Below are 15,013 nucleotides of genomic sequence, written 5' to 3'. Positions count from 1 at the left end.
GGATTAGTGGATGTTTCTGCCAGCCTGGAACTCATGTGGTGAAAAGAACGTATGCCTGTGACAGTGAAAGGGTGAATACATAAAGACAAAAGGGCTTCTTTTCAAGAAAAGGAAAAAAATTAATTATCACTGTAATCTGGGACCAGTGCTTCAAAATAATGTTAAATTAGCACTGTACTTAAAATTTTCCATTTATATATCCTAAATATGGCCATTTTCATCTCAGTTGATTTTTTTTTAATGCTAACTAGCTTTCAGAATGCTTAACCAGGTAGGGTTTAACTGCCCAGAAGAGTGGGACTTGAGCCCTATTCTAAATTGATCTATATGGGGAACTAGCTCTTCATTTAAAAAAAAAATTAAAAAAGGATTAGAAGCTATTTGGATATCTGACGCTAATTTTATATGGAACTAATGAACAAACTAATTCATGTAAGTTTTTAAATAAATCTATAATTTCATTGATAAGAAGGAAAACATGTTTATCAGAATAGCTCAGAAGCAAGCAATGGAAATAAGTGTGAACACAAAAGTACTTTCTGTTTTTAGCATTAGTTAAATATTTGCCTTGAAGCCAACACAGTACTAGTTGGATGACAGGATAGTAAGTTCTATTAATGATGGACTTTTCATTATCATAGATATGCTTTTGCAATTTTCCTGGATTTCTGTTCCAGGGTCACATGGTAAGTCAATAGTAGTTATAAACCTCTCAGCATTGTGATCAATACCTTTGGCTGACGTAATCTAGACCTCTGGTGTAATTTACAACAAAGGACAGTTTGGGCAAGCCTCTGTTTTATTACCTTCAATTCACCAACTGAAATATTTCACTGGTTTATGACTGAAGTTATTTCCAATTTTTGATAGATAGGGAATTGAGATAGTCTTGAAGAAAAATGTCAAGTATGAAATGGAAAAACACTTTATGGAATTAAAAGCAATAAGCATTTCTTCCTTTGGGGCATAGTGTCTGCATACCTATCTCCTGAAACTGTCTAAAGCACCACAGGAGTGCAACCTACTGTGTCTGTGTAGTCAGCCATGTATGTCTAGTCATCCAGATGGACTGGAATATTAATGAAGTATTCCTTATCTTCCAAACACACCCCACATAACATAAAACACCATATAACAATACTGCACGTAGTCTACTTTTCCTGAGTCTGAATAATCATTAACCATCCACTTGAGCAAAGTAAGGAACAGTCATACCCTAGACATGAATACTGAGAATTGGGATTCCTGAAATTTGTGCCTTCCTGCAACCTTCCTGTAATTTAGACAGGTTGTTTTTTCCCATGTCTGTTGTTAATTCTAGGTCTGAAGGCTAAACAAGAAAAAAGGAAACTAGTCATTGAAGAAGTAATTAAAGAAATAGTAGAGAGTCTGGAGAAACAAGAAGGAACAGAGGTAGTCTTTGGGTGAACCGCACAAGAGGAAAGATGCCACCATCTTGTCACTGTTTTGTCACGCTTCTCAACCCCCACCTGTACTGCAGCATCAATACTCAAGGACGAGGCAGAGAGCCTCGTCCAATAAACAGCAGCTTTATTTCTACTATATGAAACTGGTACGAGGTGATGGATGGGGTAAGAATTTGTATTTAAGCATCTATAAGGTTCTTTCAGGCTTAATTTCCCTTTCATCAACTACAGGCTACATTTACATGGGCTTTTATTGAAGATAATAATAATAATATCACAATTACCGAGCAACTATGGTATCTAGGTGAACTTTACACACTATTTTTAGTCTTTATACAACTTGCACAGTAAGTAGGGTTGACCTATGTGACAGACGAAGCTTAGATTGACAGAGGTTCAGTATTTTTTCAAAATAAGTCAGAGCTTGATCTTTTTGCTTTATGAAGAAGCTTCACTTGGTATGTTTAATCTGTGATGCCCTCCTTGATTTCAAACTGTTTTACAAAGCTATAGTAATCAAAGCAATATGGTATTGGCATTAAAACTAGACACATAGATCAATGGAACTGAACAAGAAATCCCAGAAATAAACCCACACATACGTGTTTGGTTAATTTTCAACAAAGGCACCAGAATATTCGTGGAGAAGGAACAATCCTCTCAATAAATGGTGTTGGGAAAACTGGGCAGACATATACAAAAGAATGAAACTGGACCACTATGTTATACCATTCACAAAAATCAACTCAAAATGGATTAAAGACTTGAATGTAAGACCTGAAAACATAAAACCCCTAGAAGAAAACATAGGTAGTAAGCTCCTTGACGTAAATCTTGGCAATAACTGTTTGAGTCTGACAGCAAAAGGGAAGGCAACAAAAGCAAAAACAAACAAGTGGGACTATATAAAATTTAAAAGTTTCTGCACAGCAAAGGATACCATCAACAAAAGGGAAAGTCAAACTACTGAATGGGGGAAAATATCCACAAATCCAAAATACATAAAGAACTCACACAACTCAGCAAAATAACAATCCAATTAAAAATTAGGCAGAATATCTGAATAGACATTTTTCCAAAGATGATATATAGATGGTCAACATGTACATGAAATTGTGCTCAACATCACCAAACATTAGGGAAATGCAAATCAAAATCCCAGTGACATGTCAGCTCACACCTGTTAGGATGGCTATTTATCAAAAAGACAAGAGGGGTAAAAGGCAAGAGAAAACAAATGCTGATGAGGATGTTGAGAACAAGGAACCCTTGTGCCCTACTGGGAATGTAAATTAATGCAGCCACTATGGAGAATAGTATGGGAGTTCCTAAAAAAAATTAAAAAGAGAAAACTTGCATACAATCCAACAAGTCCACTTTTGGACATTTATCTGAAGAAAATGAAAATTCTAACTCAAAAAAGATATATGCACTCTCATGTTCACTGCAGCATTATTTATAATAGCCAAGACATGGAAACAATCTAAATATCTATTGGTGGGATGAACAGACAAAGAAAAGTATATAGTGTTACATGTTAGTCATTCAGTCGTGTTAGATGCTTTGTGACTTATGAACTGTAGCCTGCCAGGCTCCTCTGTCCATGGAATTCTCTAGGCAAGAATACTGGAGTGGGTTGCCATTTCCTTCTCCAGGGAATCTTCGAGACCCAGGGATTGAACCTGGGTCTCCTGCATTGCAGGCAGATTCTTTACCATTTGAGTTACCAGGGAAGCCCATATAAAATTTAGCCATAAAAAGAAGGAAATCTTGCCATTTGCTACAACCTGTACGGACCTTGATGACATTGTGCTAAGTAAAATAAGTCAAGACTCTCTTATATGTGGAATCTAAAAGGAACAAACCATCAAAACACCCAAAACCAAATCACAAGATAACCCTACAAAAATTGCTCATAGATACAGAAAACAGATTGGTGATAGCCAGAGGGGATAAGACAGTGAGAAAAACAGGCCAAGGGGTCAAAAGCTACAAACTCCCAGTTATAGACTATGAAGCCTCTTCAAGATGGTTTACAGATCTAAAAAAATTCAATTCTAGTATTCACTAACTGTGTAATATTGTCTCTTCGATTAAATTTCTTGGGGTGGGAAAGTGCTTATTTGTATTCCCATTACCTAGTATAATGCCTGACATATGTAGATGTTCACTAAATATTTAAATGAATTAAAAATTAATTTCTTTTACATGTTACTTTTTTTCCTTAATTAAACTGGGTAAATTAACAAAGCAAGATGCCAGCAATTAAACATTTAATGTGCTTGTACAGGTTTTCTATCTCTTCAACATATTTCTCTAAGGAGGCAATCTCTTGTGTAGTTCAGAGAGCAAAAACATAATTGATGCCTACACTGTGGAATAAAAAAATCTTGTGATAATTAAAAATTCAGAGTACCCAGCAAAAATCTGCAAAGAGATATCTTTTTATCCCTCTCTCCCTAGAAAGGTTCCTTTCCAACCGCCATGTCGGTGATTCACTAAATATCATGGGACTTGCATACGCAACTCTGTTATCTATGATGGCTTAAAGTGACTGACTGAAGACAAGAAAATCCTGTTTCAGTTGAGCAATTGTTTGAAGATCTGCTACGTGCCAGATACTTGGGATGTAAGGATGACAAGTTATCTTTCGGGGGTATATGGTCTGACAACGTCCTATGGAAATGCATCTCTTGGCAGAGAAAGAGTCTGACTGGGTACGGGCATTAAATTCTCTCACTAAAGAATCAGCCCCCACCACACTTTGTAGGCATTGGTTTAAACCTGGACCTTTTTTTAAAAAAAAAAATCAGATTGCCCCAAGACTTAGATGACTGAAATTTCACCTCTGAATTCCTTTACCATTACAACAATACTCACAGATATAACCTGAAGATAGTTTCGCTAATCCCTGGGGACATCTGAAGAGTGGGAACTCTCCATGAAAAGTGAGGTTTTCAGGCGGTAAGAAGTTCTCTCTCCTCCAACACCCAACTGGGTATCTCTGTGCCAACTGCAGGTTGCAGTTCCATTGTCGTTATCTTCTGGTACAAGGATGCACCTTACTGGAGAAGAGCATCGAGCTGAAGTAGGGGCCAGGTGCTCTGGCAGCTGAAAGACTGTTAGGGAAATGCTAGGAAATGCAGCAGGTCAGGGGAAACATGGTTTAGAAAGGCAGAGACTTCCTGAAACTCAGGTATGCAAATTCTTTTAGGTAAGGATGCATTAACTTGTGGAGGAGGCAATGGCAACCCACTCCAGTAGGAGCCTGGTAGGCTGCAGTCCATGGGGTTGCTAAGTCGGACACGACTGAGCAACTTCACTTTCACTTTTCATTTTCCACTTTCATGCATTGGAGAAGGAAATGGCAACCCACTCCAGTGTTCTTGCCTGGAGAATCCCAGGGACGGGAGAGCCTGGTGGGCTGCCATCTGTGGGGTCGCACAGAGTCAGACATGACTGAAGCGACTTAGCAGCAGCAGCAGCAGCAGCAGCATTAACTTGACTAACAACACTCTTCTAATGGATGACTTGATGTAGCCAGGTAAAATCAATCTTAGGCTTCCCCTGTCCTTATGTAAACGGGCAGGTGATCAAGCATGACTAACAATAACCAACTTTCAGTATACAAGACGATACATCACTTTAATTGTATGATTTATCCGAACAACAACTATTAACATACAAAGTACCATTCAGCTCAACTGCAGGTATAGGCAGTGACAAGTATCTAATTCTTAGAAGAATCACTTAACTCCCACAGTCTGTCTAGACATATTAACCAAAGGACACGTTTATAAATAGCAAACATGAAATTCACATTGTAGCTTTTTCAAGCATATATACAGGTGTGCAGTCTTGTTGATGAGTTGTTTCCATAAGCTCTATTCTTGATGTATTCATTCTCCGGACATTAGTAGAAACCGTTTTTTCCTGCAGAGCAGATTTTTTTCTTCCTCATCCATTATTTACAATATTCTGTAATTAGTATCACTCTATACACTTCTGAAATAATAATATTTGAATTGGAATATCTCTGCAGTACAATTCCTTGGGTCTTCTGGTAAGTTCCACCACTGTCAAAGAACTTTCAGTTGTAATCACTGTCTCACAAAAAGAGCTTAACTCTACTATTGGGTTTTAGCTCAACTCTACTATAAACACACCCTCTTTATAGCTTGCTGTGTTAACCCTTGGCTTCAAGTCCTGGTGATGTAATGAGGGTGGGGAGTTCTGGCAGTCAGTACATTTCCTTATCACTTATTCACAGCCATTTAAAATCATGCTGTTATTAATCCAAGTTCGACATACCTTTTCTGAAATGTTCACAGTGCAGTATTTTTGTGGCCTAACAAAAGTTTTCTCACATCATTAAAAATAAACCTTTTTATAAAAATATAATACTTTAAATGTTTACATCAACAAAACCAGTTTGAGTATCCTGTGCCACATGCATTATACAGTAGTAAGCACAAAATCCCACAGAACAAAACATCACAAAAGTCCTGACCAGAGTAACTGTTCATCCAGGCGAAATGGTCAGAACTTTCAATCAACATATTTTTTCTCTAAAATATGTTTTGCTTAATAACACACAATGTTCTAATACAAAACTGGATTCCCCCTGATTTGGTTGTTTCAATTGTCTGTGGGGTGGAAAGCTGCCACCTGACAAAGAGGCTGACGTTTCCAGTCCATTGATTCTTTCCAAGGCTCTACATATAAGCCATGGTTGGAACCAATAATGCTTTTAGTCAGAGGTATTCTGCTTCAAAAACATGCTGAGTTACCTTTAAAAACAACTGTCATCACAAATTACTTGTTTTATTTTCAGAGTTGTCATTAAAAAAAAGATAAAACTTCTAAGTGTCCACAACCAGATTAGCAAAGTATCATTCTTAAACAGTTGATTTTTAAATGACAAATATTTCACTGCGACTAAGCTATTTTATGAAAACGTAAATGTTGTTTATGTACAATATGTAAATATTCCTATAAAGTTATAAACATATTTCATGTCCTGCTGTTTTGAAATGTTGACTGTATTGTCTATGGATAGTTCTCCAATAAAAGGAATGTGTAGACGAAAATTTAAAAGGGAATGTTTACCTAATGGGCAAATGACAACATCGGTGATAAAAAAAATGTGTTTTTCATACAACACATAAGTTCTTTGAAACATTTTAATTCTAAATGAGTGGTTTGGTTCCAGGGCTGCCATGCCCTGTTGGGACATTACCATTTCTTTTGAATTTTCTGTCATTAAGAAGTCTTCAAAATGCATTGCTTCACTTTCCCATATGAAATCAAGTGGGATCTTGATTTTAAAAAATTTCAACCCAGCATTTGGGTTTTGGCCTGAATGTGACAGAAGCATTATCACAGCTGCAGAATTGCTGTTGGTCACTGGTCTGCGAGACCAAGCTGCTTGCTCTGATGCTTTGTCAGATGAGAAATTCTGTAGAATCCAGTCATTTTAATAACAATATAAGGTCCTATAATAGTGCAATCTTGGCAAAAGCAAAAAGTACCCGGTGGCCTTTCAGTGGCCAGGCAGTGAAAAGAATGTTGGACAAAGGGTGGACTGTTGTTCAGGCAGTTCAGTGATGTTTCTCAGACGGGGACTCAGTGGCACAGGTGCCTCCATCCATCATGTGTCATCATCATCCTCGCCACTGACATTATCTTGTGATGACAACAGAGAAGGATATGGAGCGACACATTTGACGTTCACGTAAGTAGCATTCACATGGACATAGTGCTCCCCAATGAAAGTAGAGAATATCACGGATATCCTGGAGACCAGTTCAGAAAAGGATGGGCGCAGTTCAGCTTTAGGGTGCCAGCATTTCAGCATCACTTCATACCTGTTTCAGAAAGGATGCAATGCTGTGAGGACTCTTAAGGCAAGCACTTCTGCAAAAGTAAAGAACATATGAGCTACAGAAGACACTGCTGGAATTCTTACTTACAAGGGATCTGGGCAGTATTCAGGTTGTAGGAGCCTTCTTCCTTGCAACAAGTAAACTGTTATGTCAAAGGTGTTGACGTCAGGATAAGGTGGTGCTCCTCTTGTCATCAGTTCCCAGAGAAGCACGCCAAAGGACCACTGGTCAAACAAGGGAAGGGAGAATCCAGGTAAGGGAAGAATGGCCGCACAAATATGAAAGGTGATCAGTAGGTCTTCATTACAAAACTTGGTTTAGTATTCAACACTATTGCTGTTTTAGGCAAAGTTTTCCTTGAAGACAATTAGTAACATAAGTTTATGACTTGTTTAAGCCAGAATTAAAATTTAGATTACAAGTAAATGTAAAGTTTTCAAAAAGGATGCCTGAAATCCACATGATGATTACAATTTCATCAGTAGTTAGCACAGTGCGTTTTCCAAGTTCTTTCTTATGGAGTCACAGCATTAACATGTTTCTATCCTTCTTTATTCAATGGCTTCATTACAATTTTAGACTATTAGTAAAAAAAAAAAAAAAGAAGACAAGGCTTCCAAAATTTAAATCTGTGGAATTTCCAAATGAATGGAAATACTCCTTAAGAAATGTAACCATATCTAAAAGTTAATGTTAAAAGGTCTAAGTCAGTAAAAATAAAAATCTATATTAAAAATCAGAAGTAATAAGACTGCTCAGCATCAAGGCTCTTGAATGAAAATGAATTTCAATAAAATAACTATATTTTGAAAATGTTATAGGAGGAAATTAATATAAAACAGCTGTAACAGTACTTTATAGGATGATCACAAGGACACAGAGAGGTTGACTGATCTGCTAAAAATTCCTCAATAAATCTGAATTCACACAGGGATAAACATTTCAGAGTTCACGACTCTTGGGTTTTGCTTGGTCTACCAAACTTTACTAAATATGCAGTTTCTTGATTTGGAGCACTCTCCTTGGAATAGATCAGGTCATGCATGTTATCTCACCCTGGACATGTGCCAAGGTGAGAATGACACAATGAGAGTAAATCAATATGTGTGGGTCACCCCCCGGGCAGAGGACCCAGGAAACCAGTTCTCTCACCACACTTCCAAGACACTTGCACACAGCAGCATATAGGGGCAGAAATGAGGCCCTGAGGAAAAAGAAGCTTGGAGGGGAAGGAGAATATAGCCCAGACATGAAGAGCGGAAAACATAAAACTGAGATGCAAGTGTAGCTCATAACTCAGCAAGGAGACTAAAGCATGTGTTTCTGAAAGGAAGCAAGCAGGTAGACATTGTAGTTGCTGATACAAATCTCCATGAATGACTTTTTCCTTTCGTCCAAGTTTAAGAATGCTTTAAGGCCACTGACTTCCTTGATCCAAATAGAGAAAACAAACTCCTTGGGTGGGTGGGTGGGGGGAGGCGGGGCAGAGTACTAGATAAATTTGCTGTCTTCTGGAGTCTTTCATGGAAAAGGCAATGGCACCCCACTCCAGTACTCTTGCCTGGAAAATCCCATGGATGGAGGAGCCTGGAAGGCTGTAGTCCATGGGGTCGCTGAGGGTCAGACATGACTGAGCGACTTCACTTTCACTTTTCACTTTCATGCATTGGAGAAGGAAATGGTAATCCACTCCAGTGTTCTTGCCTGGAGAATCCCAGGGACGGGGGAGCCTGGTGGGCTGTCGTCTGTGGGGTCACACAGAGTTGGACACGACTGAAGTGACTTAGCAGCAGCAGCAGCAGGAGCCTTTCAAAGTTTTCAAAGCCTCAAAATCTTCTGAGCCACTTCTGATGACACCACTGTGTTAAGTCCCAGAATTTGCATTAGAATTTAAATCAGTTTAACAAGTATCTATTGACCCTTGAGGGCTTCTCATGTGGCGTGGTGCTAGAGGTAAAGAACTGGCCTGCCGATGCAGGAGACAGATGCAGGTTCAATCCCTGAGTTGGGAAGATCCCCTGGAGAAGGAAATGGCAACCTACTCCAGTATTCTTGCCTGGAGAATCCCATGGACAGAGGAGCCTGGCGGGATACAGTCCATATGGTCACAAAGAGGTGGACACGATGAACGTGACTTAGCACACACTGACCTTTGATGATGCACAGGTAGGTTACTGTCCAAGTTACTGGACAGGCCCTGAGGCTGATTTAACAGGGTTGAGAGAATTATGCAATTAGTTATGTAATTAACTGTCACGTAGAACAATAAGATCTAATAACTACAATACAGAGCTATTATAGAAAAGAGGTACAGATGTTGTGAAAAGGCTAAGGGATAATGGGGTAACTAAGAGAGGCTTCAGGAAGAAAGTGACAGTATAGTGGGTCCTGAGAAACTGCGAGAGTTTGTTCTGTAGATACATGTATTGTGAGGGCAGAAAGAGTATTCTGGATGAAGGCAGTGGGCCCAGGGGTAAAGGGTAAGACACTCAAACGTGTTTTTTTGAACTGTAAGGACAACAGGTCACTCTGCTTGACGTGTGGAGCAGATGAAGGGATGAAGGACAGATAAGGTTGAAAGGGGACCGTGTTTTTGAATGTTAATCATGGGTTAAACTGAAATCAATGGGACGTGACTGGGGTTGAGCTCCAGGAGATTGCATCTGTAAACACTGCTTTAAACAAACAGGGGAAGCTCATCCAAAATATGGAGACCAGTTAGGACACTTTTGAATGGGGCAGGTGAGGGCTGCTACTGAACACTGGCAACATGGAACCTTATGAGACTGAACTCTCTCTCTCCCGGGAGAGACTGAACTCTGCCAGGAGAGCGAACTCTCTAATTTGCTTTCCCGAATTAAAGCGGTGGGAGAGAGCACGTGTCATCAAATGAGCTTGGCATGGGTGGGCATCATGCCCTTTAAAAAAAGATTGTCTTATTTAATCCTTATAACAAGTCTGTAATGTATTCAGTTTTGTAGATGTTTCAAGAATGAGGAACCGAAGTTCTGAGAGGCTGATTACTAGTATGTGATCGACCCCATGGACTGCAGCCCACCAGGCTCCTCCGTCCATGGGATTCTCCAGGCAAGAGTACTGGAGTGGGGTGCCATTGCCTTCTCTGAGTGTGTGATCAGGTCTCCCTAACTGACAGCCTAGGTTATAGGAGGTCTGGAGGCAAATTTGCAAAAACAAGGGGGAAGAGTTGGATAAATTTAGTCCTATAAGGAATTATAGTGAAAGTCGTTCAGTCGTATTCAACTCTTTGGGACCCTATGCACTATACAGTCCATGGAATTCTCCAGGCCAGAATACTGGAGTGGGTAGCCTTTCCCTTCTCTAGGGGATCTTCCCAACTCAAGGATTGAACCCAGTTCTCCCACATTGCAGGTGGATTCTTTACCCAGCTGAGCCACCAGGGAAACCCAAGGAATTGTAGGATTTAGGCAACTGATATCAGCGGAGGACTGGAGAAATCATGGGACAGAAGAGGTGAGAGGGAGGCAGTTTCATGAACAGTCTGCATTCCAAATTCCCCTTAACAGCTTGGACTGACTGGATGGTAGGGGGTGGGGAAGTGAAGGAAGAGAATGATACTGACCAAGAACAGAAAGTGGGAGTGGGGCATGTGAGGGAGGGATAGAGAAGGACAGAGAGAGACAAAGGGGTGGGGGAGGTGTACGATGCCTGTGCATTAAAAATGATTGGAAGCAAGTCAGTTTTAGCTTCAAGACAGGAGAGCACAGTCATTCATGCTTATTGTGTGAATGATCAAGGCTTTCTGAATATCTGAGCACCAGCAGTGAGCTCATCTGAAGAATCTCTGCCTAGTTTTACCAAAGACGAAGCTGAAAGCAGTTATTAGAGGTAAGAGACTATTATAAGCTATAAAAAGTGATAGGCACATTGCTGCAGCAATCAAGGAATAGATATAGCCAAATTTGAGCATTCAAAAAAGCAATTATCCTTCAATAAAAAAATAGAAAAGTAAACTGATATAATACCTTTATAAAAAAGCATAACTGATTTAAAAATGGATTAATTGATAAAATTTAGCAACTGGTAGGTTGATAATCTTTTCAATAAAACTGAAAACTTCTGCTCTTTGAAAGATACAATTAAAAAGGCAAGCCACAGACTAAAAAGTATTATTTGTAAGAACACATATCTGATAACATGTACCTATAACCAGAACACATAATGAACTCTTAAAAATAAAATAAAAAATAACCCAATTTAAAAAACACTAGAAAATAGAATACATATGATCCAGCAAACCTACTTATGTGAAATAAACCAGTTACAGAAAGAGAAATACTATGATTTCACTTATAATGAAGTATCTAAAATAGTCAAACTCTTAGAAAGTAGAATGGCAGTTGCCAGAGATGCTGGGGGAGGGAGAAATGGGGAGTTGTTCAGTGGATATAGAGTTTCAGCTTTGCAAGTTCTACAAATCAGTTGCATAGCACTGTGCACACTGTACAATACACTTAAAATGGTTAAGATGGTCAACTTTATGTTTTTTATCATAATAAAAAAAGAATAACTGTGGAAACATTGATACTACTGATCCTCTCAAATGCATTATGCTATGTGAAGGAGACAGACTCAAGGGCTATCTACTGTATGATTCCATTTATAGAACATTCTAGAAAAGGTAAAACTACAGAGAGAAAATGAACCCATGGTTTCCAGGTTTTAAGGTTAGGGTATGTTACACCATCAAGAGGTGTAAGGAAATTTTCTGGGATGATGGAACTGTTTCACATCCTGGTTGTGGTGATTTGGGTCATACAACTGATGCAATCTTTAAAACCTACGGAACTGCACAATAGAAAGGATGAAGAGTTGGTATATTGCACAATGGTGATACCATTAATAGAAATAAAGAAGTGAGGCATCAACAGTTGGCAGAAAAGAACTTGACTTTGAACACAGTAAATTTGTGTTGCTGATGAAAACATCTCGTAAGAGAGATGCAAAGGTGACTGTTGATGGAAATGGTTGAAACTGTTGAGAGAGACTGACACCTTAAGACCAAAATCCTGGGGGACAGTTGTATGTAGGCTGTGAGAGAAGAAAGAGAAGCTGTCAAGGTAAAGAAAACACAGTCTAAAAGCAGGAGGAAAACAGGATTGTACAGTGGCCCTGAAAACAAAGGAGAAGGAAATTTCAAGAGCAGGACAGCTGATGATATTAAATGCAGCAGAATGATGAAGCAGGATGAGAAAGCCAGTTCGTTGAACAAAGAAGTCAGTACTGACTTCAGTGAAAGCACTTGTACTAAGCACAAACACTATGCAACACTGGATATGAGTAATTACATGTATAGAAGATACTTCAGTTGTTGGAAAGGCTTTCAAGAGTATTTAGATTTTAGCTGAACTGCATCTGGGCATTTGTGAGAAAGTACACCTTCCTACAAACAGGCAAGTTTTTGTCTGTAGGTCTCAACATAATACAGGTTATTACAGGTGCTTGGATATGTTCCATGTCAACATTCAAAAGATTGTGCTGTCCTAGAAATGAAAACTTTATGCAAATTTATAAATCCATCAATAACCATCAATAACCATCCAATCAATAACAATTGTCAAAGCAGCATGGTATGGACTACTCAGGTTCACCCTTTATATAGTACAGTATAGAGTCTTTCAATGAGAGGGAGAAAGACATAGCACTTTGAATCTATAGAAGCCTGTGTAAATTTCCTAAGTATCTGAGTGACAGTTGCTTTACAAGAAGTGCTAAACTCTTGCTGTGCATGCGTATTTTTGTGGAGATAGTGGTGAGTGGTACAGGACTATCAAAAAGCTCAGAATCCCAACTCTTGCCTTGAGCATCCAAAATTTCATCACACTTGTATTAATAACTTTGCTGAGATATGATTTATATGTCATAAAATTTGCCAACTGTACGTGTATAGTCAATGATGTTTAGTAAATTTATATAGTAGTGCAGCTATCATCACTATTCAGTTTTAGATCAATTCTAACATCCCAGAAACTTCCCTCATGCCTGTTGGTAGTCAATCTTTGCTCCCACTCTCAGCCCCAGGCAACCACTGATCTGTTTTCTGTCTCAGCTTTTTGCCCTTTTCTAGAAATTTCACATAAATGGAATTACTCAATGTGTAATAATTTTGAGTCTGCCTTCTTTCACCTGACATAATGTTTTTGAGGTTTATCCACATTGCAGCATGCATCAGTGGTTCTTTCTCATTACTGAATACCATTATTCTGTTGTATAGATATACCACACTTTATATACCCATTTCCCAGTTGATGGACATCAAAATTGCTCCTGGTTTTGACTATTCATAATTGACTATTATGAATAACACTGCTGTGAGCATTCATGAGCAAGTCTCTGTGTGGGCATATGTTTTCATGTGCTTATTAGCTAGGTATTCATACATCTCCTTGGTAAAATGTTTATTCAAATCTTCTGCCTATTTTAAAAAAATGGGTTATTTTGCCTTCTTATTGAGTTCTAAGAGTTGGTTCTCCTTCCTCCTCCTCCTACTACTACTAAGTCGCTTCAGTCGTGTCCGACTTTGTGCGACCCCATGGACTGCAGCCTACCAGACTTCTCCGTCCATGGGACTCTCCAGGCAAGAACACTGGGGTAGGTTGCCATTTCCTTCTCCAATGCATGAAAGTGGAAAGTGAAAGTTAAGTCGCTCAGTCATGTCTGACTCTTAGCGACCCCATGGACTGCAGCCTACCAGGCTCCTCCATCCATGGGATTTTCCGGGCAACAGTACTGGAGTGGGGTGCCATTGCCTTCTCCGTCTCCTTCCTAGCAGTAGTCAAGTCTAGATGAAATGTGTATGCTTTCAGGATGGGTTAAGTCTCCTTACCTGATGCCTTTACCTGTCACCATCACTAATGTTTTCTCAGCCTACCTCTCTAGCACCTTTTTATTTCCTCTTTTTCACAATCTTTCAGGATCAAAATCCAGGCAATAAGCTCTAGCATGGACTATCACATCCATTTACCAATCTTAACCACCCTGAAGTCCCATTCCTCCACTATGTCCTGTGATACATGTGTTCACTGAAAACAGGCTCTCAGTCACCCTCAGCTTATTCTCTAATGACTCTTCCACTTCCTCAGGAACCGAAACTCTACTTTCACTTAAAGACCACAATGTCTTCAAAACTCTTACCAATAGAGGCCACACCTCTCTCTCTTGCTGACTCTCAGGGAGGAGGGTAGACAACTTCTCACCTCCCAAAGCCACACACAGATCCCCATCCCATGTTACATCTTAATAGCTGCCAATCCTTTCTCTTTTGCAATCTATGTCCTCCATTAATGCTATTTCCTTCCCATCTTGTTTGCTGATGTCACCAGTTAATGCTTTTCTTGTTATCGTCAAGGACTGAGGCATTGCTGTTTTCCTACCTCCACATATCATAGTCCTCTTGATTTATGAAAGGCAAATAGAACATTCCATTCAACACCCAGGCTCCTCCACACACTCTAGACCAAATCATTCAGGTTCCAAGACCCTTCTTGTGCTCTGAGTAGCAGGAGCCTCTGCTGACCATACCCCATTTCTTCTTGACACTTTCTCTTCCTCTGGGTCTCCCATCTCTCTGCTTTTCTCCTTCATGGCATGTATGTAGGTTCCTTTGAATAACTGTATTGGAGTCTCAAAAGCCTATTTCCAGCCATGACCTCTGCTATGGAC

The 15,013-nt window shown here is 39.4% G+C and overlaps 1 protein-coding gene across 3 annotated transcripts in view; it reads right to left on the bottom strand.

The window, feature by feature from the left end:
* Window positions 1-5,053: 5,053 nt before the first annotated feature.
* The window catches only part of MET (MET proto-oncogene, receptor tyrosine kinase), a 114,971-nt gene continuing 105,011 nt past the window's right edge, over window positions 5,054-15,013 (bottom strand). For all 3 annotated transcript variants that reach the window (XM_005899132.3, XM_070369587.1, XM_070369586.1), the window contains 2 exons: window positions 7,400-7,536; window positions 5,054-7,294 (listed from right to left, as the gene is read on the bottom strand). In XM_005899132.3, the coding sequence (XP_005899194.2) occupies window positions 7,078-7,294; window positions 7,400-7,536 (354 nt within the window). In that variant the 3' untranslated portion in view covers window positions 5,054-7,077. The remainder of the gene's footprint in view (window positions 7,295-7,399; window positions 7,537-15,013) is intronic.

The sequence above is a fragment of the Bos mutus genome, chromosome 4 (assembly GCF_027580195.1).
Source record: "Bos mutus isolate GX-2022 chromosome 4, NWIPB_WYAK_1.1, whole genome shotgun sequence".
Classification (NCBI taxonomy): domain Eukaryota; kingdom Metazoa; phylum Chordata; class Mammalia; order Artiodactyla; family Bovidae; genus Bos; species Bos mutus.
Note: the sequence above shows the minus strand (reverse complement) of the source record. Positions and strands in the feature narration are given on the sequence as shown.